Raw genomic sequence first — 27,211 nt, 5'->3', positions numbered from 1 at the left:
TCAGTTGGTCTCTCACAAGAATTATAGGTGTTTTATCGGTTAAAAACTTTTGTTTCTTCACAAACCAGAATTTCATCTCCGGCGAGTCACATCGAAGTTCTCCGTCTCAGAACACTCGATTTGAGTTAGTGGTCGGCTAATTTAAATGCATGTATGTATGTAATGTATATCAATTATCCAGATATCTTTAATGGTCGTTGATTATTTAAGTAAGTGGTTGGCTAACTTAAATAATTATCGGGACATTATTATTGTTAGTTGGACTTTTTGATCTGTCAATTATCACTATAGACTAAAATTCGTAGATTATTCTTATATCTAATAAATTTAGTAGTGTATTTTAATTATTCATATATTATTATTGTTAGTTGTTTTTTTTTATTAATGGTCGGTTAAATTAAATAATTATCCAGACACTATGATTGTTAGTTGGATAAAACTTTTTATGTTGAGCTAATTATTTTATTAGCAGTCATTTGAAAAAGACAGAAGAAGAAAGACGAAGAGCTTTACACCATTACTTCCTTCTCCCAAAAGTTATGAGGTCGATGTAAAACACACAGTTTCCTTGTGCAAGTCTCACTCTTCTACAGAACCAAGGCCAACAAAGACCAAACACAACCATACTTCGTTCATGCATCTATGACTTCAAATCATCGGAGAATCCTGAAGTTGACCCAAGAGTCTAAAAGGGGAAGCTGGAGAAGGCAAGAAGCTTTCATCGCAAAACTTTAGTGGATCCAAGGATGAAGATTAATACAAATCTCGGCCATGGGAGGATAAAACCTTCAAATATTCAGATAACCGTAGATCTACAAGATAGGACCAAAAATCTAACAAAAGAAGAACCGGATCTACCGGAACAAAGAAACAAAAGGAAAACATAAAAAGACACAACGCCAAGACTAAAAAGTCATTGGACACAGACTGGAGAACATACAAACGATGGAGACAAAAATTATGTAAAAGAGAGGACAAATGAATTAGGAGAGAGGGGAGAGATATAGAGAGAGAGTTGTGTTATAGGAAAGGTAAGGGTAAAACTGCCATTAAAAAGAACATATCAGCAAAAAGGTGAAATTTCATATATATATATGTGCAAATTATGCAGTTATTTTGTATAAGAGATGCACAATTTTATAAAATTTATATATATCGTAACTATTAATTTATGATTTCAATGAGACTATATATTTAGCTAGAAGTTTTCTATATATTATTATCTTATTACTTTATCGAATTATGTTATATTTTACATGGACCCAATTTGGAACCGGAAGAATGTATTAATTTACCATGTTTATTAATTTATTAAGTATTTATTTATAGAGTTTCTAATGTGTGTTACTAGACTACATGCTTAAGCTCGAATCCTGGTCTCACACGTACTGCATCTGTTTAATAGGATATAACTTTGGTGTTTACGATATCACCACTTGATGTTGCAATATCCTTTTTCATTTGGTTTTACAACAAAGATGGTTTACTTGAGTGTTTCATTAGTGTTTATCATTAAGGTCCTCTGAGTTCCCTTACTGGCCTCATGCCCTTCCTCTATATTCCTAACCGATAATTTTTTTTTGTTTCAAGTTATGGCTACACTACATCATTTCCTTTTAAATAAGTGTAAGTACATATAAAAGAAGCCTTAGTATTCAGTTTATCATGAAATAAATCAAACTGGTTAGTTTCTAAAAAAAAAGAAGTTAATTATAAATCAATTATTTGTCTTTCTTTAGAAAAACTAGGATGCATGAAATTTTCCAGTGGTGTCAAATGCTTTTACTGCATATAATCCTAACATTTTCTCGTAACAAGACACTACCGGACCCGAGTTCCAGTCCTAGATGCACATGCACTTGGGTAAGTTATCGGGTAATTTACTTCTTTTATTTTTTATGAAAATCAATGTGTTTCAACTTGGTGTCCAAGGCGTGTTTTGACTATCTCTTAAAGTTTTTGTATAAGATCTTAAAATTTGTTATAACCTTTTAATTGGTTTAACTTGATGTCCAAACATTTTTATTTCCTTAAAATTAGTTTTCTCTTAGGGTTTGACTGGTGACCATTCTAGAAACAAGAGGAATCAATAGGAAAAGAATGTAGGGGGAATAAAATAGCAGAAATGAAAAGGAACGACTGTTCTTTCTCAAATTTTAGAAGGAATGATTTTGTTCTTTATTTCTCTACAGAAAAAAGAATGAAAGGGAATGAGAGGGAAAAATTATTTCTTGTGAATGGTGATTTTTTTTAGGAACGTTAGGGAATGCATTGTTCCTCGTCATTCATTGGTCACCATTCATACCCTTAATATTATTTTTATTGTAAACTTGTTATCCAAGGCTTGTACTTTTCATCTCTATTAGATAATACACTTGAGAACTTGAGAAAGAAAAAAACACAAGAAATCACCAAATTAGTATAGAAATTTTCTAAAAAATGTCCCAACTTCTCAGCCGAATCAGGAAGCCCCTTGTCTGCAAAAGTATCCTCGTAAGCATTTCTTTCGTCTTTGTCTATACAAAAGTGGTTATTTTTGTACGATTAGGTCAGTGTACTAATTAACTACACGCTGCAGAGACACAACAAGTACGTAGTTCGGTGGTCCTCGTCTAGCCAATCTACCCGTACATGTTACTAGACTACATGCTTAAGCTCGCAAGTTCGGGCAAAGATTCTTCAGATGGCCGCATATCCATAGGAAAAAACTCACGGTCGGAGCAAAAACACATCGTGATTAAGGACCTGGCACTGGTGAATGAAGTCCGTAACGCAATGACTCTCCGATATAATGATTTCAAAGTTGGCATCTCGGGAGACAGAACCAGTGACGTGCGTCTACTCCTTCCTTTCCAACCAACACGATCAAACCCCTTGAACGTGCTTCCACCTCCTTTGCCCACAGGTTCTGTGATCCAAAACATTGCGATGACCTCTTATCTCGACCTAGAGGATGAAGATTGGGTACTGGCTGTCAAGCTCTATGGCTCTAAGATTAAGCTTTTTAGGCGCTCATACAAACCTACTTGGATTGATGTAAACTACATGCCTCCGTCTATATACACAACCTCGAGCCTCATGTATTCTAAGAAAGATGAAAGGTTCTACGTTCCAACTCCTGGAGGAGATTACTTGTACTCTTTGGATTCTAAGTCAACGGAAGATGATCGTCCCGAGTTCATTGGCTTGTGGACTGAAGATTTAACTAAGTATTTGAATGAGAACCAGTTGGAGGTAAATACGTTTACCACGACAGTCCACTTCTTGGAGCCACCTTCAGGTGAACAATTCTTCGTCAAATGGTATGTATACCTCTATTCTTTTTTCTCTATTTTCATTTATTTTAAGAAAAATTCTTTATGATAGCTATTTTTAAATTTTTATCACAAAAATAGTCCTCAATAAAAAAATCACCAAAAAAAATTTTATTAAAATGTAAAAATATATTTTTACCTTAGGGCTAAGTAATCTAGACTTAGGGTTTAACGTTATAAGTGGAGTTTTGGGGATAAGGTTTCAAATTTTAAAAAATAAAAACTAAATATTAAAACTTTCAAAATAAAAATAGGCTATTTTGGTCATTTTTTTTTGAAAGCTTTGTGACAAAAATTTAAAAATGGTTATCCGAGAGAATTGCCATTCTTTCTATTGTTGGTCCATATAATATATTCCTCAACTGTTAACAACGGCTGGTACGAAACCTATATAACTCCTCCCACTTTACAAAACAAAAAAATAACTACTTCGTTTTCTTGTTTTAATAAAACCACGGATTATTATTATTATTATTTTGATATGAGTTTCCCATATGTTTCCAGGTTTTTCTATGATGAATATGAGATTTACAAAGGGTCGAAGCAAGTCACAAGCAGAACAGTAGACTTCATCGTGTTTAGAGCAGAGGACCATCCTATAGAAAAGAAGAAAAAACAATTGTTCTACACAGACGACATTGGAGATCTTTGTATCTTTCTTGGACATGGTGAACCTTATTGCGTCCGGGCTAGCTCGCATCCTGGTCTCAGAGCTAATTGCATCTATTTTTCGGGATACAACTTTGGAACTTACGATATCAACACCAAACGTTGCAATATGTTTTTCGCTGAGGAAGATATATTGAGTTCTACCAAGTTCCCTTACTGGCCTCATCCCTAATCATTATGGTTTGTTTGGTTGGTATGTACGAGCGTTTTGTTTAATTATATTCTATACTTAATGTTTTGTTCAAGTGTTTTGCCTTATTCATATGCATAAAATTGTCCCGTCAGATTTAATCAGGCTTAGTCGGGTTATAGGCCTAGGCATAAAATCCGGAACCCGAAATCCGAACCGAACCCGAACCAAAAAACCCGATCCGTTATCCGACTCGAAACGTAAAAATACCCGAACGGGTCTTGTATGGTGGTACAAAAAATATCCGAACCCGAAGTGTTATTAACCAAATCCGAAAGTGGTAACCCCAAAAAATCGAAATTAATAGTCAATATAAATATTTTGAAATATATATAAGTATTCCAATTATTAAATTTAATATTTGTGATAATATTATATATAATAATAAATATTAAAATTCTAATAAATGCTTTAAGTACACAATTAGTTATAAATAAGTATTTTATAATTTGCTCATTGAAATAAAAAGTCTACTCTCTATAAGGCAATACATATTTTTTACAAATGATGTTTGTTTTCATGCTTGATTTAACATTTTATTGTTATTTTATCAATTTTATATGTTATAGATTAATTTTTATTTAATTTAGATGTTTTTCTTTATGTTTTACTTCAAAAAATTTGTTTTTTACTTTGGTTATATCCGAACCGAACCGATATAACTCGAATCCGTACGATATATGATTATTTTATGGGTTTTATGATGCAATACAATTTTGAGCCGAACCCGAAGTGTTATTATCCGAACCCGATCTATACTAATAAAATTTTAGTATGAGACCTAGAAGTGTAAACACGAAAATCCGAAAACCCGAAAAACCCGACTCGAATGTCAACGGGTACCCGAACGTCCAGGCCTATCGGGTTATGTCTACTGGATCTAATTTGACGGAAGCAATATCGCTAACGTTAAACTGTAATATAATTGCTAGTCAACACCGAATTGGATCTGGTCCTAGTGGTTGGTGTCTTTATCTAAGACCCTTGGGACCGGTGTTCGATCTATTGTTGGTACTCCAGTCTCTCTCTATCTTTGTCTTGATGTTGTTGTTGTTGTTCCATTGTTGCCTATAGAGTGAGGTAATCTAAATTACCTTATTTTTGCGGTACGTTTTTTGCTAAATGCATATATCTGACCATCAATTAACGAGCACGCTAATTAAGGTTTTTGCTTTCATTTATAATTTTTTTTCTCTTAATTTTGTTTCCCATGTACAACTCAAGAATGAACATTACTACCTTTTGGACTTGATTCTTTAGAAATTTACAAATTAATTACAATCGTAATTTTCCCAGCATTTTAAACTTGAAGCTATTTTAGACAATAAAAAGTACTTATCATATATGTTATTGGTTGATATATCTGTTATTGGTTGATATATCTTTGGATATGTTGATTTTTATAATCATTTAGCAGTAAATACCAACAATTTTAATAAGAGTATTAATGAGAGAAAAAAAGCAGCAAAAGGAAGTAGAAAGTAGAAAGTTAAGTTGGTATTAAAAGAATTTCAAAAAAAAAAAATGAGTTAAGTTGGGTATTTTTTCAATCAAAACTCGTGTGATGGGAATGTTGTGGGGGGGGGGGGGGATTGAACATTGAAAGTTTTTTTCGCTAATTAAGGTTTTTGCTTTCATTTATAATTTTTTTTTCTCTTAATTTTTTTCCCATGTACAACTCAAGAATGAACATTACTACCTTTTGGACAGAATTCTTTAGAAATTTACAAATTAATTACAATCGTAATTTTCCCAGCATTTTAAACTTGAAGCTATTTTTAGACAATAAAAAGTACTCATCATATATGTTATTGGTTGATATATCTTTGGATATGTTGTTTTTTATAATCATTTAGCAGTAAATACCAACAATTTTAATAAGAGTATTAATGAGAGAAAAAAGCAGCAAAAGGAAGTAGAAAGTTAAGTTGGTATTAAAAGAATTTAAAAAAAAAAAAAAGAGTTAAGTTGGTATTTTTTCAATCAAAACTCGTGTGATGGGAATGTTGTGGGGGGGGGGGGGGGGGGGGGGGGATTGAACATTGAAAGTTTTTTTTTCTCTTAAACTAAGATTTTAACCTATAATTATCGTGGATAAAGAACACTATAACTGATCTCAACTTTATGGTGAGTGCTTTTTGAATGATGTTGATGTTAGAATCGTTAGAATAAAGGGAGACGTGATGAGTTGTTGATGATTTCTGGAGTTGGAAGTTACAACCCCAATGGAACTTGTTTTGTTAACTTCAGGCTTATTCAGAACATCACGCTTCTTCCATCAACCGCTATGGTCGTAACAAGATTACAACTTACAGTTATCGATTCCTAAAACAAAAACTTGAAGTCTTTATATCATTTTAAGAGCTGCCAATCCGAAACATGTACCCAAAACGATCCAAAATCTCAAAATAATCCCAAAAAGAAACGAAACAGAAATACCAATCTCTATATTTAGAATCTACCATTGCGGTTTCCAAAGGCGTCGCTTCTATAGTAAAACTGATCGTTGTCGTTGTCGTTGTTCTCGTTTGAGTTATCTTCTTCATTGTTGGTGTGGCTTGTGCGACGGCCATATAGACCATAACCATGTCCTGTATCTCGGACAAAGACTGGCTCTTGCTCTTCTTCTCCATCTGTTGTGCTCGGGTGATTCTCCGGCACCGGTATATTACGGTTTGTATCGGTAAGTTCGGTTATGGTTTGGCTGTTTGTTGCTTGTGTTTGCGTTAGAAAGAATGAAATGATGAAGAAGTTGAAAGAGAGGAGGGCTGTGAGATTTAGTGATCGGGCCATTCTTCATGGGTTTATGTTGGTCGAATAGAGGCTATATATTTAAATATGATGGTGCACCCATTGCCAAACGTTTGGTGGGTTAATTGGTCAGAAGAGTGATTCGTACTTTACCAAACGTTTGGTAAAATAAGATTAAAGTTGTTAAGAATGCAATGAAAATAGTTTCATTAGTTTTGCTCCTTGATTTGCGGAAAAGCAATTTGAATGATCGATCACCGAAAGTATAAAGATGTTACACTCCTTTAGATAAATTAATTAGGTTAGATGATTATAGGAAAAAATATTATATTTACAAAAAGAAAGATGAAGTTAAAATATTTTGTTTGTACTCGAGGATACATAACAGATACAAATTTTCGGTGTATTTGTATACGTTCTATTTTCTGTTTTTAATAGCAACGAAAAAGTTGGAGCATCTCTTACATATGTGTATATTTATTATATGAATCCTCTTAAACAATCCACAATTCTACATATAACAGTACAAACTACCAAGAGAAAAACTGTAATCCACGATGATGGGTTAAAGTTCCAAAAAAAGAGCAATAAAAATATACGTTATTATGCTATTTATCTGTCCAGATGATAGCAATGCAGAAGAAATGGTAACAATGTTCTCCATTGGAAACAGAAGAGGCAGAAAAAACAATGTAGTATATAATTTAAAAGAAAGCGAGACGAAAAACTCGAAAGCAATGTTTGATTGTACCATACAACATACTATTGTATTTTGGTTCTTTTATTATATAAATATATTATCCACCGGAAGAATTGTTTATGCAACCGTTGACCGCCGCTCTCTACGCCGTCTTTCCTTTCTGAAGCAAAAGAAAATCCATTTCTCACATTAATCATCTTTTCCTCAAATTACAATATATATATAAGTGTTACTAATACTCTTTCTGTTTCATATGAAGTGTCGTTGTAGATAATTTTTTTGTTACAAAATAAGTGTCGTTTTCTATTTTCAATGCAAAATTTATTAATTTTATGCAGTAATTTATTTTTCTATTGGTTGAAATATAGTTAAGCATATAATTAATTGTGTTTTTATATATGAAATATATAAAATTAATTGTTTCCTTATTTTGTGTGCACAAGGTCAAAATGACACTTAATATGAAACGGAAGGAGTATAAGTTTTTAAGAAAATGACAGAATAATGAATTGACCTTTTTATCTTCTTCGATCTTGGCCTTAATGATTGAGTAGAGTGCAACACCAGCAATGGCTATTCCAGTTCCGATACCTGTCTGCGTCGATATTTTGTTTCCTGCAAACATTAATCATTTTCAAACTACGTTAGCTATTTCATTTTTTTTTACCTCAGAAATAAAGAGAAGAGATGAAGAGAGTTGTAATCTCTTACCGAAGATAACGATGGAGAACCCGATCACGAACACACGTTTCAGAACGTTTCCAACAGCGTGAGTCAATGGTGCAACCCTCTCCAACGTATTAGTAGCCAACTGCAATCATACGATTTCTTAAATTTAAGGTTAAAGATTGAAACTTTGAATATTAAATTTACATTACCTGATTGTAGAGATGGTAAAACATTCCAACCCAGAAGAGATCAGAGATGAATTTTGTCATTCCCACTTTAGCTATCGCGTCGCTGAAACCGTGTTTCAACAGCTGAGGCCCTTCAACCTAACCATGAGATAAACAAATAGCCCTAATAACTAAGTTGCTTGACACACACGTAACTGATAATAAATAGTTTGAGTGGATTCAAAAGACTTTACGATGATGGCAGGAGGAATGCAGACGATGAGAGCAATAATGGAGATGTAAGCGTAGACATTTGTACTGTCCATATCAGTCTGCAAAAAAAAAAAAAAACACAATCCAAATCTCAACATGCAAACTTGAGAGACTTATAATAAGGAGCGGGAGAAGAGAATAAGAACCATGGCTTTCTTGGAGAAGATGCTACGGTAAGTGAAAGAGATGTTTGATATCATCGCGCTGATGAATCCAAGCCAGTTGAATGATAACTCAGTGAGCGAAGCCATTGCAACTCCTGCGATTTTCCTTTAGGGTTAATCCAATATACTTAGGACACAAGAAAAACATAATAAAATGAGTTTAATCAGAGTGGTTACCGAGTACAACAGGAGCTAAGGACAGCCATAGTGTTATGGGGATTGATTGTCCAAGAAGGAACTGAGAAGCAGACGCATTGAAGAATGGCTCCAGCGCTGCGTTTTGGACAGGATACATGTTATGTTATATGTATGGATTAGTATCAAATGCTTTTGACAAGACATTGAGAAACCTTTGATGGTGTGAGTGAAGGAGACAGCGACGGCTGCGAAGGAAACGTTGCTGGTGATATGGCCTATGGCGTGACAGACTGCAACTGGGATCAATACTTTGAGGAGGTTTGAGTCAATTGGCTGCAATAGATATAAATAACCGTTAAGTAAATTATAAGATAAACAATAACCAATTGGGCGTTTGGTCTAGTGGTATGATTCTCGCTTTGGGTGCGAGAGGTCCCGAGTTCGATTCTCGGAACGCCCCACATTTTTGCCCGCAGTGTTAGTTTTTGTTCGTTATAACGTACAAACTAATGAAAACTGTAATGAGCTATGAAGAGAAGAACTTACGGCACGTTTAGGAAGGCCCACGGACCAGCTCAGCAAGCAGTAGACAACTCCAACGAACAAGTGAACAGCCGAAACAAAACTGAAAACAGAACAAAAATTAATTTATGTTTAGGAACAAATGGATTCTCTTGATTTTTATGTAATGCTATATTCAATTGAAAGGAAAAAGTGTAATTTGTTTGCGTCTGAAACGAAATTATACAACATTTTAAAAAATAATATTAAATAAAAAAACAGAAAACCATATCTGAATTGGACCAGCACAATGGATTCTCTTGATACCACAACATTATTAAGATTCGACTCTAAATTGGACCAAAACTATATTATTCTCGATCATATATAAACATTAAACCGAATCTTTTAAATATAATGAATTAACCTTTACAATTATTTACAGATGATTTTTTTTTTTTTACAGATGATCAAATAGAGATACAAAAAGACTAGATATCAATGTATGTAAATGTAAATTTTTTCATATGTCAAAAACAATTTAAATGTATTTTACTTACTAGGGATAGGGGAAGTAATTATAGATCTTCTTATTAAGGATGTTGAAAATCACATTCAAGAAGTACCTGTAATAAAAATCAACAAGGGGTCAAAACCGTAAATCCACGCTATCAAACTTTGGCGGTAAAGCCGCAAAAGCGCGTGAGGGACACACGTACCACATGAAGAAGAAGAATCCGGTGACGAGCCACGGATACTTCCCGAGGAATCCAACCTTCGCCTCCCTGCAAATAAACGAGTCAGATCACTCGAGTCAAACGAGTCAACACCAAGTGAGCCAGAAACGGACCTCATTGCTTACCCAGCTGAATCTCCAGCGGCGGCTCTAACCGGCTTGAGAATCTCTCTCTTCTCCGGCGAGCTATCGAGGAGGAGAATCGGACGGAGCTGACGACCGGAGATCAGGTTCCCTCCCTCTCCGACTGATCCGATCGGAGCTGAAAACCTAAAAGCCGAGAACGACGACGCAGTGCTGACCTGACGGTGGATCGCACCGATCGGTCGTCTCAATTGCGGTACTCCGGTGACTGTGGCGCGTAGCAGCACGCGTGACTCCATCGTCGAGGTTGATACAGTGGGTTTTTTGGAACGATGAGTTGTGACAGTGAGAGGGAAGGAAGCGGAGTATGTGGTTTTCGCGTATTTCAAGAGTGGATACTTCGTTATCAAGTGTATCGCGGTGTACCATATGACATGGGGATCGATAGTGTAATATGATCTAACGGTGAGGAAAGATGAGATTAGATAAGAATCGTGAGATTATTGGCTTAGGTTGGATGACTGTAGGGCCCATCTTATCTTAAAGTGTATGGCTGGAAAGACAGAGTGAGTATTGGCCGTCTGAATTTCCACATCATCATCGTCGTCTATTTATCTGTTTTGTATAATGTTTTGTTCTTTTGAATATAATAAATGACAAATCTCCAAAATAGCACATTTCTAAGTTTATATCACAAAAATAGCACTCAAAAACTAAAATGACCAAAATAGCACCTTTCTAAGTTTATCCTTTGAAAATTTTAATTTTTTTATTTTTCAAAATTTGAAATCTTATCCCCAAAACCTCATTTCTCAACTCTAAACCCTAAACCCTAAACCATAAACCCTAAACCCTAAACTCTAAACCCTAAACCCTAAACCCTAAACCCTAAAATCTAAACCCTAAACCCTAAACTCTAAACCCTAAACCCTAAACCCTAAATCCTAAACCCCACCCTTTAACTCTAAACCCTAAGTTTGTGATTTTTGATAAAACATTTAGTGTTATTTTTGTGATTTTTGACTTTGAATGCTAGTTTGGGAACAAAAACTTGATTTAGTGCTATTTTTATCTTTTTCTCTATAATAATTGTAATTGTTGATATAAACTTCTGTAGATATTTTTCCTCTTATTATCATTGTGTTGAGTGGTCTTCAAATCTATGAACGTGACAGAGTCACAGGAAAGTTGATTTTTTCCTAAAAATTACTGGTTTTGAATATTTATGAATATTTATGAACATTTATAATAATTTCTTTCTTTTTATTGGTTACATGTCGATATTTGATTTGTAGCTATACATATACTTTTCCAGTACAAAATATACAACCATAACCTAAGTAAAGGTCCAAACCAACACGAAAACATATTAAACAAAAGCCCAAAAGGGATAAGCCCAACAACACACCGAATCAACCAGACACATCAAAACACACGTGTTTAACCCTCAACAGCGAGGAAAACACGTGTCAACATATCCCTATTCTTTCTCTGCCGCCAAAGAAACCAAGCGGTGTTTTGACAGAATTCCACCGGGATCACAAACATCTTCCACGGTTGTGCTCCTTTCTTCGGATAGCTTCCAATCGATCAACATCGAGATCTCATCCAGAGCCACCAAGCCGCCAATCACATGATTAAAGAAATCCAGAACCTCCATCTCGTTTGTCTTCCTCGCCGTAGCTTCAAACTCGGAGATCATCAATCGATTTATTCGAGATCTCATTCAAGAAAGCCAAGCTGACAAGTCTGAAACACGTAACAGATAACCCCACCCTGAATAGAAGGATCAAAATCCTAAAGCCGGCCACACAAGACTTTGAAAGCCTTCACCCCCTGAGTCATAAGCCGGCGATGACGAAACTGACGAAGCTTCTTCATCCTGGAATCAGAACGAAGGTGGGAAGCAACACAATGGTCCCTTTCCTTTTCTTAAAGACATGCAAATCCAAAAAGAAAAGAAAAAAAAAAACACAAAAGAAAGCACAAACCGGACCGACGGTGGCTGTGGAAGCCCACTCTATCGGAGACACTATTTACGACGGTGGAAAGATAGAGAGAAGGCAAAACTTCGGTTCTACAAAGACTTTTTTCTTAAATTAATCAAGACATCTATAACTGATAACAAATTTACAAAATTTTAAATTTGAGCTATTTAGGAAAAAAAAATATATTTTTTAATTTTAAATAAAAATAAAAATAAAAATATACTTTTTTATTTTAGGCATTTGCCGATTCATAATTCAAAAAGAGAAATACTCTAGGATAACACTAAAAAAGTTTTTGTCAAAAATATAGACTCTAAGGATCAAAATGACCAAAATGTTTCAAGATAAATATATATTTATACCCCTAGGGTTAACTAATACAAATCTTAGGGTTTAGAGTTAAGGGGTGGAGATTTGAAATTGAGGTTTAAAATTTTATAAAATAAAAAATAAATATTAAAAATTTGAAAATAAAAATTAAAAATAGTTTCGAAAAGTATTTTCGAATTACAAAAAGAAATTTTGATATTGGATCCGGACTCTCCTGGAATACACTCGGTTCTCAGATTGCAACTGCGGTTCAGAACGCTTCAGAAACGCCGAAAGTGCAGGTCGCTACTGTCAGAGGACAGGCAAAGGCTAGAAACTTGCCACCCAAGAAAGCCGTGGTGAAACCAGCCACAGCTGCGTTTGCGTCCAAACAAAAGGAAGAGCGTCTTAAGGAACCAGAAAAAGAGGTGAGGAAAGTGTTCGGAGGACTGTTTAAGCAGGAGACCATCTACGTTGACGACGATTGAATACGCCATTCAACGATATCGCTATGGGGTTTCCGTACAGCTCTTCCTTTGTCTTTCCTCTGTTTCGACTTAAATGTCTGCAGCTCTATAACTATTTATAAATCAATTGTTCAGTATTTAGTAATTTGATTTTCATTAAGTAAATTCTGGAAAAAAAAAATTCATCAACAAAAAAAGCTGACGCAAATCAAATTTAAAGGTATATGTTTTTCAAGTCTCTGTTTACATGGTTCGGAGGGAATGGAATGCACGTCGGCATGGAGTTCAACCCACTGCAGCTCTTACAATCGCAAATGGCAACGACAAAATAGTGAGAAAGAGAGACAAACGTTACACAGATTGTCGGGGCAAAGAGTTTGCCACAAAAACACAAAATCAACTGTTTTTCTCTCTCCTGGTCCCCAAAACTCTCTCAACCTTCGTCTTCGACCTTCGTGAGCTAGCCGTCTGCTCCGGTGACCGGCGTTGAACGAGTGGTCGCCGGAGGCTTCACCCCAATGGCGGACCCAGAAAAATATTTAACCTGGGTCATAGTTTAATTGGGCCTAGAACAAGAAAAAATGTAGTTAAAAATTAAAGAAGGAAAATAGGTCACAAACCGGACCGACGGTGGCTGTGGAAGCCCACTCCATCGGAGATACTATTTACGACGGTGGAAAGATAGAGAGAAGGCAAAACTTCGATTCTACAAAGACTTTTTTCTTAAATTAATCAAGACACCTATAACTGATAACAAATTTACAAAATTTTAAATTTGAGCTATTTAGGAAAAAAATATATTTTTTTTAATTTTAAATAAAATAAAAATAAAAATAAAAATATACTTATACTTTTTTATTTTAGGCATTTGCCAATTCATAATTCAAAAAGAGAAATACTCTAGAATAACACTAAAAAAGTTTTTGTCAAAAATATAGACTCTAAGGATCAAAATGACCAAAATGTTTCAAGGTAAATACATATTTATACCCCTAGGGTTAACTAATCCAAATCTTAGGGTTTAGAGTTAAGGGGTGGAGATTTGAGATTGAGGCTTAAAATTTTATAAAATAAAAAATAAATATTAAAAATTTGAAAATAAAAATAAAAATAGTTTCAAAAAGTATTTTCGAATTACAAAATTTTTTTTTGAAAAAAACTTAAAAAAAAATTCAAAAAAAAAATTTATAAAAAAAGTTCGAATTTGAAAACATATAATCTAAAACTATATAAAAAAAAATTTGTTTGTTTATTTTTTTATATATCTAGAGTATTAGTGTCATTTTACGTATTAAATGAAATATTTTGGTCATTTTCCTCTTTATGGTCTATTTTTGTGATCAAAACTTGAAAATAGTCTATTTAGGAGAATTGCCTTTTTGAAAATCCATAATTGTTTATAGGTACAAACGATACATTTTGTTTGCATAATAGTGAGACACTTTGTTTTGACAAAAAGAAATAATAATAGTGAGACTCTCTGCATCACTCAGAGACTCTCTGCATCACTCAGAGACTCTCTGTATCACTCAGAGACTCTCAAAAGTCTCGCCTCGGAAAAGCCGGCCGTGTTTTCTTTCCGTTGTATAAACCTCAAGGTGAGTCGCCAAACTGGTTATAGGATCTTCTCCGGCGATTGTATCCACCATGAAAATCGTAACGAGTTTCACTGCTGCTTCACTCTATTTTGGTGAGTTACCAAGGAGGATCATATACCCAAGAGAAGTGTTTTGATCACAACCCGCGTATTTTCAGAGACAGACGACAAAATATGAGTGAGATCGTCATCTTTACGTGTTGATTGCTCTCTCTCTATCGTAAGATTTATCTGGCCTGTGTTTGATAGATTCTGTGTTTGATGCTTTCGTAAACACTAATGCCCACCAACTGTTCGACGTAATGCTTAGCTGGGTTTCTTTATTACTCTCTTTCTTGTAGAAATACCTCATTTTAAAAATAATGGGAAGCACCAAAGTTGAAGATGTTCAAGTGGTCAAAAGAAATCACGCCTTCACAGGTTATCAAACTGATGAGAGCTGAAAAGGACGTGGAAAAGTTAATTTTGGTTTTCGACTCCGCAACAGCAGAATACGCAAACGGGTTCTTACACGACCAGAGCTCTTTTGGTTACATGGTCTTGAGGTTTGTGAAGATGTATTGCTTTCCATATGCAGAAGTTACGGTAGGGTTCACAGGCTGTTTGATTCTTTGAGGGTTTTTCACAAGATGAAGAATTTTGACTGTGATCCTACCCACAAGGGTTACGTTACCCTTCTTGCGATTCTCGTGGAAGAAAATCAGTTAAAGTTGGCTTTTAAGTTTTACAAGAATGTGAGAGAAATTGGTTTGCCTCCTACCGTTGCCTCTCTCAATGTTCTGATCAAAGCCCTCTGCAGAAATGAGAAGACGGTGGATGCTGGTGTTAATATATTGCTTGAAATGCCTAAACAAGGGTGTGATCCGGATTCTTATACGTATGGAACCTTGATTAGTGGTTTGTGTCGGTTCGGGAGGATAGATGAGGCGAAGAATTGTTTGAGGAGATGGTTGTGAAAGATTGTTCACCAACTGCTGTAACCTATACTTCTATGATCCACGGTTTCTGTGGATCGAAAAATGTTGAGGAAGCGTTGAGATATCTAGAAGATATGAAAAGTAATAGCATTGAGCCGAATGTTTTCACTTACAGTTCTTTATTGGACGGTCTTTGCAAAGATGGGCGAGCTTTGCAAGCCATTGAGTTATTTGAGATGATGATGGCTAGAGGATGTAGGCCAAACATGGTAACCTACAGCACTCTGATCACCGGTCTCTGCAAGGAGGGATTCAAGAAGCGGTTGAGCTTTTCGATAGAATGAATCTTCAGGGTTTGAAGCCTGATGATGGGTTATATGGGAAAGTAATCAGTGGGTTCTATGCTGTCAGTAAGTTTCGTGAAGCTGCCAACTTCCTCGACGAGATGATTGTTGGAGGAATAACTCCGAATCGGTTAACTTGGAACATCCATGTTAGGACAAGTAATGAAGTAGTCCGAGGTCTTTGTACAAGTTATCCAACTCGCGCATTTACACTGTATCAAAGCATGAGGAGTAGAGGCATCTCGGTTGAGGTTGAGACATTAGATTCTTTGGTGAAGTGTTTGTGCAAAAAGGGTGAGTTTCAGAAAGCGGTTCAGTTAGTTAACGAGATTGTGGCTGATGGGTGTATTCCAAATAAAGGAACATGGAAGGTTCTTATAGGTCACACATTGGATAAAACGATGGTTGGAGAAGCTTCAGAATATCTTCTCAGAGATTTGGGGATTTAAATAAAAGGAAGATTAGATGAAGACAACCGAAACAAACATGTGGTAACAGTTGACCACATTCTGATCAAATATAACCACGGTTCCAAACACCAAAACGTCATAATGGCATGTGCAAAGTCTATAAACTGTAGTCGTTAGCGTTTGGAACGTTCTTTAGGAAGAGCAGCTTTGCCATTGATTATCTAAAAACCATTGGTTGTGGCAAGTCCATACCAAACAGTTCCATTCAAGTTCCTGTAAGAATCAGTGAAGCTAAGTGTAAAGCAAACGAATTGACCCTTAGCTAGATAAGTTGTGGTCTTAAAAGTCTGACCTATAGCCTTCAACAGTGGAAGTTTCTCTTGTTTGATCGTGCCACCAGCACCATTGATCCCCAGCTTCTTCATCAACCTTAGTATCCATAACACAGTCCAAATTCCTTTTTCTTTTCTTTGTTTTTTTTTTCTAGAATGCTGTGTTGTTTCTCTGTTTTGAGTAAATGCTCGAGTCTAATATAACGGTGGCTGCTTACCAAACTATGGGATCCCTATCAACTAAAATTTTTGACTTCTGAACCCTAGACAAACTATACCAAACATATGTAAAGTTTGATATCTCTAATTTTATTATTATTAGGCTATGTGCTAAATAGTTAATCACATTTTGGCACATGTCAATTTTTCAACTAAAACCAAATATATTATATTACAAAAAATACAGTTCAAAATGATAATAGGAATGATTAAGTGGTATTTTTCCAAAAGGATATATAAATAGCTAAATTATTAGAAAACTAAATATAGTTCAAACAAAAAACCTAAAAATTCAGAAATATATGATCAAATTTAACTAGAAATCAAATAACTACAAAAGGGAAAATAATCAAATTGTTGGTTCTTTGCTGATTTTATAACTTTGTTAGTATTTTCTGCGAGTGATGTAATCGGATTTTCTAATTTTATTCATAGTTTTAATGATTTTAAATATACGTATACAATGGTCCTGTTTTTTTTTGTCAGCTCTAGCTTCAATGGTCCTGATTTAGTTTTTAGTTTTTTTTTTTTGAACATTATCCTGATTTAGTTGTGATATAAAAACGTTTTCACGTTTTCACAACCGATTTAGAGTGTTCATGTTTTACAACGCAGAAGTTTGAAATTTCCAACCAACTCCCCCCCCCCCCCTTCACCCCCACCCCATTGAAATGAACTTCTCTTATAAATATTTGCCTAATACTTTATAGAAAAACTCATGTCAACTTACGTGAAAATGCATGAGCAATATTCAATTAAGCATGTGTTAAGAGAAAAAGTTTACGTCAGTATGTCACCAAGCTGTTTTTGTAAGACAAGTGGAAAACAAAAGTACAATAACATAGTTGTCCAGCCCAATAATAATTGTTTTTGTTAGAAATATGAGAGAAGTGTTGTTGTGAAAGTTGTGTCTTTCTCATTAGCTCTCACTATCAATATATAGTGGAGGTTCCAAGGGTTTACAACAAAGGAGAGTATCTACACATTTATTACATATTGACCACAAATATCTAGACTTGGTCAAAGCTCATAAATGCTCCGGTTGAATGAGTCTTCATCTTGACTAGTCTTGGACGGATGAGACGAACCGGAGACGGGTGTAGACGGACCGGATAGTCGGGTCAGATGTAAACCTCCTTGATGGTTAATGGCAATCCACATATCCATATCATGGATTTATAACACTCCCCCTTGGATGCCATAACCATATCGGGCTTGTAATGTGCTAACGTTGCCTCATTAAAACCTCTCCCGGAAAACCCAAAACCCAATGTGGTAAAAAGGGAAACCAAGGACAGGAAAAAGAGTACAACACACATTACTCCCCCTGATTTGGACATCACTGAAGGTCCTTGAGTCTTCGCATGCCAATCTGCTGCGTGAGCTTCCTGAATGTGCTGGTGGGAAGTGACTTGGTGAAGAGGTCGGCTGAGTTCTCACTTGACCGGATTTGAGTGACGCTGACCTCCTTGGCTTTCTGCAACTCATGTGTGAAGAAGAACTTGGGTAGTATATGTTTGGTTCGGTCACCTTTGATATACCCATCTTTGAGTTGAGCAATGCAGGCTGCATTATCCTCATATATGATGGTCGGACCATTGTCCTCGACCATTCCACTATCTGATCGGATGTGTTGAGTCATAGACCTCAACCATACACACTCACGACTTGCCTCATGCATGGCTAAGATTTCTGAGTGATTTGATGATGTGGCTGCTATAGTTTGTTTCATGGAACGCCATGATATTGCAGTACCACCATGAGTGAACACATATCCGGTTTGGGACCGAGCATGGTGTGGATCAGATAAGTAGCCTGCATCAGCAAAGCCTACTAAACCATCTTTGGTTTCATTGGTATAAAATAGACCCAAATCCTTAGTTCCTTGAAGGTAACGTAGGATATGTTTAATTCCATTCCAGTGCCTTTGGGTCGGACATGAACTAAAACGGGCTAGGAGACTCACGGCAAAACATATATCTGGTCTAGTGTGGCTAGCCAAATACAGTAACGCTCCTATGGCACTGAGGTAAGGCACTTCTGGACCCAGGACATTCTCATTCTCGTCCTTAGGACGGAATGGGTCAGTGTCCACTCCAAGGGACCTCACGACCATTGGGCTGGTCAATGGGTGAGCCTGGTCCATGTTAAATCTCTTGAGTACCTTTTCTGTATATGCCTTTTGATGCACAAGGATTCCTCCTTTTATGTACTCAAGTTGTAACCCCAAACAGACTTTAGTTTTACCTAGGTCTTTCATTTCAAACTCTTTCTTGAGATATTCAACTGTTTGGGCGATTTCCCCAGGGGTTCCAATGATGTTCAAATCATCAACATACACTGCTATGATAACAAATCCTTTGTTTGCAAACTTCTTTATAAAGATACATGGACTGATAGGGTCGTTCTTATAGCCAACTTTGGCAAGGTATTCGCTTAAGCGATTATACCACATTCGACCACTTTGCTTAAGTCCATATAAGGATTTGTTCAGCCTTATGCAGTGTTCTTCTCGAGAACCTTTATTAGCTTTGAGCTCAACACCCTCTGGTAATCTCATATATATTTCGTTATCCAGTGGACCATAAAGGTATGCGGTTACAACATCCATTAACCGCATATCCAAATTTTCTTTGATGGCCAGACTTATTAAAAATCGAAATGTAGTTGCATCCACCACAGGGGAGTATGTCTCCTCATAATCGATGCCTGGTATTTGTGAGAATCCTTGTGCAACAAGCCGTGCTTTGTATCTTACAATTTCACCATGTTCATTTCTTTTCCTCACAAATACCCACTTATATCCCACTGGTTAACATTATAAGGTGTCCGGATAATCGATCCAAAGACATTCCTTTTCTTAAAAGATTCTAACTCCACGTTTATGGCTTCTTTCCATTTGAGCCAATCTGATCTTTGAGTGCACTCTAGTATAGACGTGGGTTCATGATCCTCATCTAAGTCCATAACATCAAGGGCTACTTGGTATGCAAATATATCATTGATGTCGACATCTTTCCGGTTCCATCTTGTCCCAGACATTAAATAATTAATTGAGATCTCATCATTAGCACCTTCAGTACCATGAGGCTCGGCGTCCCGAGTCTCATTGGTTGGTACCTTAGGCATGGCCATTTCGGCCTTGTCTGGACAATCTATGACCTCGGTTTCTTTTGCACCTTTCTTTAGTTTCCGAGGTCTTTTATCTTTGGAACCAATTGGTCTACCACGCTTAAGACGTGCTTTAGACTCTGTAGCCACTTGATTGTGTCCATCTTGGACATCAATACTTATTGGTGCATTACAAGCTGGTATATAGGACTTAGTCACTCTTTTCGGGTCAGCAAAGGAATCAGGCAATTGATTAGCTAGCTTTTGCATATGAATTATTTTCTGGACCTCTAAATCACATGATTGAGTCCGAGGATCTTGCCATGATAAGGATGTTTGATTCCATACAATTTCTTTTCCCAGCTTGTTATTTTCTCCCCCTAATGTTGGGTACTCTGATTCATCAAAATGACAATCAGCATATCTGGCCTTAAATAAATCTCCAGTAGTAGGCTCAAGATATTTAATAATGGTTGGAGAATCAAAACCAACATATATTCCCATCCTCCTTTGAGGTCCCATTTTTGTTCTCTGTGGTGGTGCAATAGGGACGTACACAGAACATCCAAATGTTTTGATATGGGATACGTCTGGCTCATGACCCGAGAGTAATTGGGATGGAGAATATTTATGTTCACTGGATGGCCTTATGCGTATTAATTCAGCAGCATGTAATACCGCATGTCCCCAAGCTGATACTGGTAGCTTCGACCTCATGAGTAATGGTCGAGCAATCAACTGGATTCTTTTAATGAAGGATTCGGCCAATCCATTCTGTGTATGTACATGTGCCACGGAGTGTTCCACACTTACCCCCATGGACATACAGTAATCATTAAAAGCTTGAGAACTGAATTCACTTGCATTGTCAAGACGTATAGTCTTTAGTGGAAAATCTGGAAAATGGGCTCGCAGTCTTATGATCTGTGCCAATAGTCTTGCCAATGCTAAGTTTCTAGATGATAATAGACAAACATGCGACCATCTGGTCGATGCGTCAATGAGGACCATAAAATATCGAAATGTCCCACAAGGTGGGTGTATTGGTCCACATATATCACCATGTATTCTTTCCAGAAAGTTTAATGTTTCCTTACTCACCTTTCCAGGTGATGGCCTTATTATTAATTTTCCTTGTGAGCATGGAATACATGTAATGCTCATAGGGATAGTTATCCTATCTTTCAAGGAATGGCCAGTTGAGCTCGAGATTATTTTGCGCATCATGGATCTGCCAGGATGGCCAAGCCTTTCATGCCATTGTTTAAAGGCTTCTCTGAACTCATTAGGAATTGAAGTGTTAGCCTCACTCGATTTTATATTGGCACAATAGAGGCCTATTGATATAGCAGGGATAGTCTCTAGGACTTTCTTATGGCCTTGGGCATTTTCATAAATCAAGAGGAATTCTTTCTTTCCCTCGCCCCTAGTTTCAACATGTAGATCATTCATGCGAATGTCTTTGAAACTTAACAGATTTCTCTTTGATTTTGGAGAATATAATGCATTAGAAATTTCTAAATGCGTGCCTTTAGGCATCACTAAGTGAGCCGGGCCATGGCCTTCAATAAGGCTGGCCGTGCCTGCTATAGTATTGATATTGGCACTCTTTAAAATGAGGTTAACAAAAGCAATATGATATCGAAATCTTCATATTCAGCCACTTGTAAGGAGGTCTGAAGTCTCAAAATCCTCATGACCATCTCTGCCATGGGCTTGATCATCCTCATGGTCCAGATCATTCTCATTATCATAATGGACCAAATTTGCCTCAGAGTTCTTGCCCTTTATGCTCTCCTGGTAGAGCTTAACAAGGTGTTGGGGAGTTTTGCATTTATTAGCCCAATGATTGGTCATCCCACAACGATAGCAAGCAGATTTGGTCGAGCTCGAGCCATGGGTTTTGAAGTCGGACTTATACCCACGGTTAGCTTGATGACCTCGGCTGTAGCCTCGGCCTCGGCTGCGACCAAGATGGTCTCGTGGTTGAAATCCACGGCCACGTGGTTGAAACCCACGGTTACGACCTTGCCATCTACCACGGCCTCTCATGCGACCATGGTATGACTCTCTTGGAGTCTCATCCTTTGGCTCTACGGCCGCATGTGCCTCAGGCAATGCTTTAGCACCAGGAGGCCTTAGCTCACTGTTCATCATGAGCAACTCATTGTTTTGCTCAGCTAGCAACAAACAAGAGATTAAGGCAGCATAAGTGGAGAAACCCTTCTCTCGGTACTGTTGCTGAAGCACAACATTGCTGGTGTGGAATGTGGAGAATGTTTTCTCCAACATATCAGCATCAGTAATAGTCTCACCACAAAGTTTCAACTTTGAGACTATTTTGAACAAAGCCGAGTTATATTCTTCCACAGACTTATAGTCTTGGATTCTCAGGTTTCTCCAATCATAAAGGGCTTTTGGCAATATCACAGTTTTCTGATGATTAAATCTGGTTTTCAACTCTGTCCAAAGTTCCAGAGGATTCTCAATTGTGAGATACTGGTCCTTGAGACCTTCAGCAAGGTGATGGCGAATGACAACAAGTGCCTTGTAATTATCCTTGTCTGATGGCTCAGTGCCTTCAGTGATAGTATCACCAAGGTTTCTGGACCTTAAGAGGATTTTGGTATCAAGCTCCCATTGGAGGTAATTATCTCCGGAGAGATTGAGGGAAGCATATTCAAGGTTGTTGATTTTCGACATCTGAATCAAATATCCATAAAGGAGTAAGGATTCATAATATAATTCAGGATTTGAATTCATATGCCAAGGAGATTGATGATTTATTATGCATTTTATTTTTAGAAAATATTTTATATGCATTAAGATAAAAATTTTGTCAATCAATATGGATGGATTAAAATGCATCATGGACAAGACAAATAACTTTTATAATGTTCAAGATATTTGTAAACCAAAGTAGATTTTCAAAATCGGTTAAAACTTGGTTTATAAAATTTTGAATAAAGCAAATGTACTAAATTTTAAATGGAAACCGATTTTGTCTAACTATATGCAAACAGTGTGAATCATTTAGATGCAAACAACATGAACCACTTCAGACGCACTAGTATCATCATTGCTAAAGCTATGCGAACATGTATGTTTGGTTTCAATTATGTGATACCTATGTCCAGTTTTAACAATATGATAGTTGGATGCATGCAAAGGTCAGTTCATGGATGATTCAAGTTCGATCTAATGATTTACTAAATGATGCTATCAGGTATGCAAATGATCAGTACATAATTTAATCATAGAATCAGGTTCAAGGATGAAACTAGATCAAGTTTTATTTTAACTAGCAAACTTATGTGATCAAAATTCAGTATGATATAAATCGGTTCATGGTTGGTTTAATTAACAATATGATCAAATGATTTCAACCAGATTTTATTCTACCTTGTGACATATAAAGACTATGGCTTATAAAACTTTAGAAATAATTTTCAGTCAAAGATATGCTTTTAATAAAATCAAACAAGCATTTATAAAATCGATTATGCATTTATAAAATCATAAAAGGTTTTTAAAACTTTGATAGTTACAAAATAAATATTAATAGTCAAAGATATGCAATGAATGATTTTAATTTTGATTTTATTGATGGGTTGACTGATTTTAGGAGTTCTGGCCGAAAATGGCACAACAAGGGATTGATGGAATTTTGTTTTGGCCAGATTATACACTTATGTTTATCACATCTGGTAAAATGGCCAAACAAAAGGATTGAATCAAAAAGGTTTAAGCTTTCTCTAATAATTTTATGATTCATAAGTTTTTATAAACAAGATTCATGTAGATCTTTAGGTATTTTGATAAGTTTATAAGTTTTTTAGAGAAACATAGAACCTTTAGAGAATTTTAAGTTTTATGGATTCAAGATACTTTTAGAATCAAGTTTCATATGGATCATATGGATCATAGAAACAAGATCAATATTTTAAATCCATAGATTGTTTATAAGTTATGGATTCATATAGATCCTAGATTTGTTTCAGACATAATGGTGTTCTATAGATTTCAAGGTTTTGATTTGTTTACCTTTTTCACCACAAGAATCTGAGAGGACCACCGTGAGAGTTGGCCGGAATTTGAGAGAGAGAGGAGTTTTCCGGCGGAGAGAGAGAGGTGGCCTGGTGGAGAGGAGGCTGAGCGCCGGTGGAGCAAAGGCTGAGCACCGGAGGAGCTGGCCGGAAAGAGGATCGCCGGCTGAGAGAGATTTCTCAGGTGGAGAGCACAATCGTGCTGATAACGTGTTAGAAATATGAGAGAAGTGTTGTTGTGAAAGTTGTGTCTTTCTCATTAGCTCTCACTATCAATATATAGTGGAGGTTCCAAGGGTTTACAACAAAGGAGAGTATCTACACATTTATTACATATTGACCACAAATATCTAGACTTGGTCAAAGCTCATAAATGCTCCGGTTGAATGAGTCTTCATCTTGACTAGTCTTGGACGGATGAGACGAACCGGAGACGGGTGTAGACGGACCGGATAGTCGGGTCAGATGTAAACCTCCTTGATGGTTAATGGCAATCCACATATCCATATCATGGATTTATAACAGTTTTCAAAGCTAGAGAAAATGTCTAAGTAGTTGCTTCCAAGAATGAATTAAACAGCTCACTTGTTTTCGTTAACGCTTTATCGTGCAAATAATTAAAACACACAAAGAAGAGACGTTCCCGTTCCCGTTCCGTACGGCTTTCTCAAATCTCATGCAATAATTGATTAATTTCTTACGTCTTTTCCATAATTTGAAGTTTTAATATTACTAAATATAGAAAATATACCACTTGGTTATATTAAAACGATGGAAATTTCCAAGTTGGCAAATTGATGAATAGTCAAATAAATTTGCATTCAGTTACATTTAAAAGTCAACGGATCAGGCAAAACACCTCTCATTCTCTTGACAATTTGCTCCGCCTCGAAAGTCCGGTGGTAAAGAGGCTGAACCACCGAGTTCGTGTCGAGATAATACAAACAAACAACCATCAAAACCGAGTTAACAAACATCGGTATCGGTCCAAAAAGCCACAGCAATAAATCAAGGGCCAAGTAAAGAGTCCTAAGACCAAGCGACCAAAAGTTTCCACCTCTCAAAACGGCTCTCGTCACCATTTCTGGTGGGATATCGTCACCAGGAGTGGTGATGAGATAGTTCGCATGTAAGAAACACCTTGTGGACTGAACAAAACAACAAAAGCCGACTAGAAAACACACGAGGAGAGAGGTGTATTTGATGACCATTGTGATTGAACTTGTGTCTCCATAGACAAAATGTCCCGTAAAAACAGTCATGTTGACCGGTGAGCTTCCAATCCATGCGCCGATAAGTGAACTCAGTGTTAAAGCAATGGATGCCATGAATGTTGAAGCTGATATGCTGCTCGAAAGAACAGTTAGAGCACAACCCAATTCATCTTTTTTTGCCTGTAATCAAATGAACTAACATAAAGAAGAATAATAGTATAATTTCATAGATAATCCAAATATATCCTTGCAGCACTCTTATAACCAGTTGAACTAACAATGGATAATGCAAAATTTTTTTTAAAAAATTAGTGAAGGAGGACTTGCCTGCATTATACGTTCAACCCAAATGGTTTTGTCTATGTTCATGAAACCGATAATGGTGTGGTAAGGAAAGTAAAGGATTCTATAGAGAAGAAATAGATGGTAAGACAAAACTATGATTAATCCAAATGGGACAAGAACAAGATCTAAGTACTCTTTCTTCAAAAACATCTCCATCTTCTTCCTTTTTCTACCTCTGTACTTGATTGTCTTGTCTTGACTATAATTATGTATATATAGATACACACAAAAAATGTGCATAAATAGTTTCTTTTGCGTATATAAAATAAAGAGTAAGGAACTGAATAATAAGAAAGTTGAGATTTAGAGGTATCTTCGACGTGTGGAATATCCATTTTGCTTCATTTCATCCGACTCGGCTTAATATAATAATAATACATGATTATCTTATAGTTTTGGATCTTGGCAGTTTCTGTAACTGTTTTGTATATAAATAGTGAAAACTTAATATACACGTCAACAAAAATTAATAATGAATTGCATATGTGAGATTGCGATGGTAGAACATGCTACGGTAGATCTCTCTTTTTTTTTTTTAATTATTATCACTTTTTATTTAGTTGAAAAGTGGTAAATACATATCCTAGCAATAATCACATAACAAAAAGAGCTAGGAGGTTTGAAACCATTGAATCCAAGTTGAAGAGAACGTAACCGTTGCTGGAGAGTTGCGCTGAGCACGAGATAAGGAATCAAGTTTTGCCCTTAACGTACTCATGATTTGGGAGCCCTCGGCTCCTCTGCTCTTCAAGTTCTAGAAGGAGGTTTGACAGTCGTTGTACCCTGCCTTTTCCGTGTTTGAAGCTGGTTATCTTTGAGTGGTTTGCTCGTGCGAAGGGACCGGAGTCAAGAGCTTGCTTCCGCCTGCGACCCTCTGCGCTTCATCTACTGGCCCCTCACTATGAGAAAAGGGTTCTCAGGGAACCTCACTGTTGGCCTCTGGAGTTGTTTCGACGTCTGGAGTAGACTTCATCGGATGTTGGTCGGACCAGGACCTAGTCAACCCTGCTTCGCCTAAATGCCCTTTCGAAGTCGCTTTCGGGACAAGCCTCGGATCCTAGGCTTGTTCTCCGGTTGATTTACTCTTATGTCTGATGCTCTTGCTGCAGGTTCCGGCTTCAAGATTCAGCATCGTACTACTAGAACGTTACTGTTGTTCTGAAATCATTTTAGCTAAGCTTCGATTGTCTTTAGGGAATATCGAACCTTCATATCTCTGGATGTCTTTTTATCTTTTTTTTGGGGCTTCCAGAGACCCTTGCTTGTTAGCTATCTTAGATACATAGGTTTTGGTTATTCAAAGTCATTTGTATCTCATGTATCATTATTTGCTTAATGAAATTCACATATTTATCAAAAAAAAAAAAATCTATTGCAAAATTAAATTGTACTTTGAAGCATAATACTCTGATTAAGAAGCATATATCGTCTGTGAAGATCCCCTTATATGTATTTTTGATGCATGAGATGATGACCCTCTACCTGATATTATGTATTCATTAAAATGTGTTGATAAATGAATGTAGAGATGTCAAACTGCACCACAACCCGCGTGT

General features: G+C 36.4%; 3 protein-coding genes, 1 non-coding gene and 1 pseudogene across 5 annotated transcripts; 3 read left to right on the top strand and 2 right to left on the bottom strand.

The window, feature by feature from the left end:
- The first annotated feature begins 2,631 nt into the window (after positions 1-2,631).
- LOC106378408 lies at positions 2,632-4,155 on the top strand. Its single transcript, XM_013818540.2, has 2 exons — positions 2,632-3,302; positions 3,819-4,155. Exons 1-2 carry the CDS (start codon positions 2,632-2,634, stop codon positions 4,153-4,155), a joined length of 1,008 nt encoding a protein of 335 aa, XP_013673994.2.
- A 3,414-nt stretch (positions 4,156-7,569) lies between these two features.
- Positions 7,570-10,778, bottom strand: LOC106381773 (triose phosphate/phosphate translocator TPT, chloroplastic). Of its 2 annotated transcripts, none has more exons than XM_013821708.3 (12): positions 10,399-10,778; positions 10,256-10,321; positions 10,097-10,162; positions 9,582-9,660; positions 9,248-9,368; positions 9,075-9,170; positions 8,880-8,992; positions 8,715-8,792; positions 8,503-8,619; positions 8,336-8,435; positions 8,139-8,239; positions 7,570-7,784 (listed from the first exon to the last, which is right to left on the bottom strand). In XM_013821708.3, exons 1-12 carry the CDS (start codon positions 10,653-10,655, stop codon positions 7,767-7,769), a joined length of 1,212 nt encoding a protein of 403 aa, XP_013677162.1. In that variant the 5' UTR covers positions 10,656-10,778; the 3' UTR covers positions 7,570-7,766. The 2 variants fall into 2 exon arrangements, with proteins under 2 accessions (XP_013677162.1, XP_013677163.1); XM_013821709.3 differs by having other exon boundaries at positions 10,387-10,726.
- TRNAP-UGG lies at positions 9,424-9,495 on the top strand. Its single transcript has one exon. It is a non-coding gene; the product is annotated as a tRNA-Pro (tRNA).
- A 3,840-nt stretch (positions 10,779-14,618) lies between the features above and the next one.
- Positions 14,619-16,924, top strand: LOC106378409 (annotated as a pseudogene).
- Positions 16,925-24,332: 7,408 nt separating this feature from the next.
- On the bottom strand, positions 24,333-26,756 carry LOC106379953. Its single transcript, XM_048747889.1, has 2 exons — positions 25,638-26,756; positions 24,333-25,490 (listed from the first exon to the last, which is right to left on the bottom strand). The coding sequence occupies exons 1-2, from the start codon at positions 25,893-25,895 to the stop codon at positions 24,918-24,920; spliced, it is 831 nt and encodes a 276-aa protein (XP_048603846.1). The 5' UTR covers positions 25,896-26,756; the 3' UTR covers positions 24,333-24,917.
- Positions 26,757-27,211: the final 455 nt, after the last annotated feature.

Source organism: Brassica napus, chromosome C2 (assembly GCF_020379485.1).
Source record: "Brassica napus cultivar Da-Ae chromosome C2, Da-Ae, whole genome shotgun sequence".
NCBI lineage: Eukaryota > Viridiplantae > Streptophyta > Magnoliopsida > Brassicales > Brassicaceae > Brassica > Brassica napus.
Note: the sequence above shows the minus strand (reverse complement) of the source record. Positions and strands in the feature narration are given on the sequence as shown.

What these genes read in the sequence shown, in the direction of transcription:
- LOC106379953 (XM_048747889.1), bottom strand. Translation starts at nt 25,895, where the DNA reads ATGCACATTTTTTGTGTGTATCTATATATACATAATTATAGTCAAGAC. An exon ending in GGGTTGAACGTATAATGCAG is followed by an intron (nt 25,491 to 25,637) that starts GCAAGTCCTCCT and finishes ATTTGATTACAG; the next exon opens with GCAAAAAAAGATGAATTGGG.
- LOC106381773 (XM_013821708.3), bottom strand. Translation starts at nt 10,655, where the DNA reads ATGGAGTCACGCGTGCTGCTACGCGCCACAGTCACCGGAGTACCGCAA. An exon ending in AATTACTTCCCCTATCCCTA is followed by an intron (nt 9,661 to 10,096) that starts GTAAGTAAAATA and finishes TTCTGTTTTCAG; the next exon opens with TTTTGTTTCGGCTGTTCACT. An exon ending in TTTACCATCTCTACAATCAG is followed by an intron (nt 8,436 to 8,502) that starts GTAATGTAAATT and finishes GTATGATTGCAG; the next exon opens with TTGGCTACTAATACGTTGGA.
- LOC106378408 (XM_013818540.2), top strand. Translation starts at nt 2,632, where the DNA reads ATGTTACTAGACTACATGCTTAAGCTCGCAAGTTCGGGCAAAGATTCT. An exon ending in GAACAATTCTTCGTCAAATG is followed by an intron (nt 3,303 to 3,818) that starts GTATGTATACCT and finishes ATATGTTTCCAG; the next exon opens with GTTTTTCTATGATGAATATG.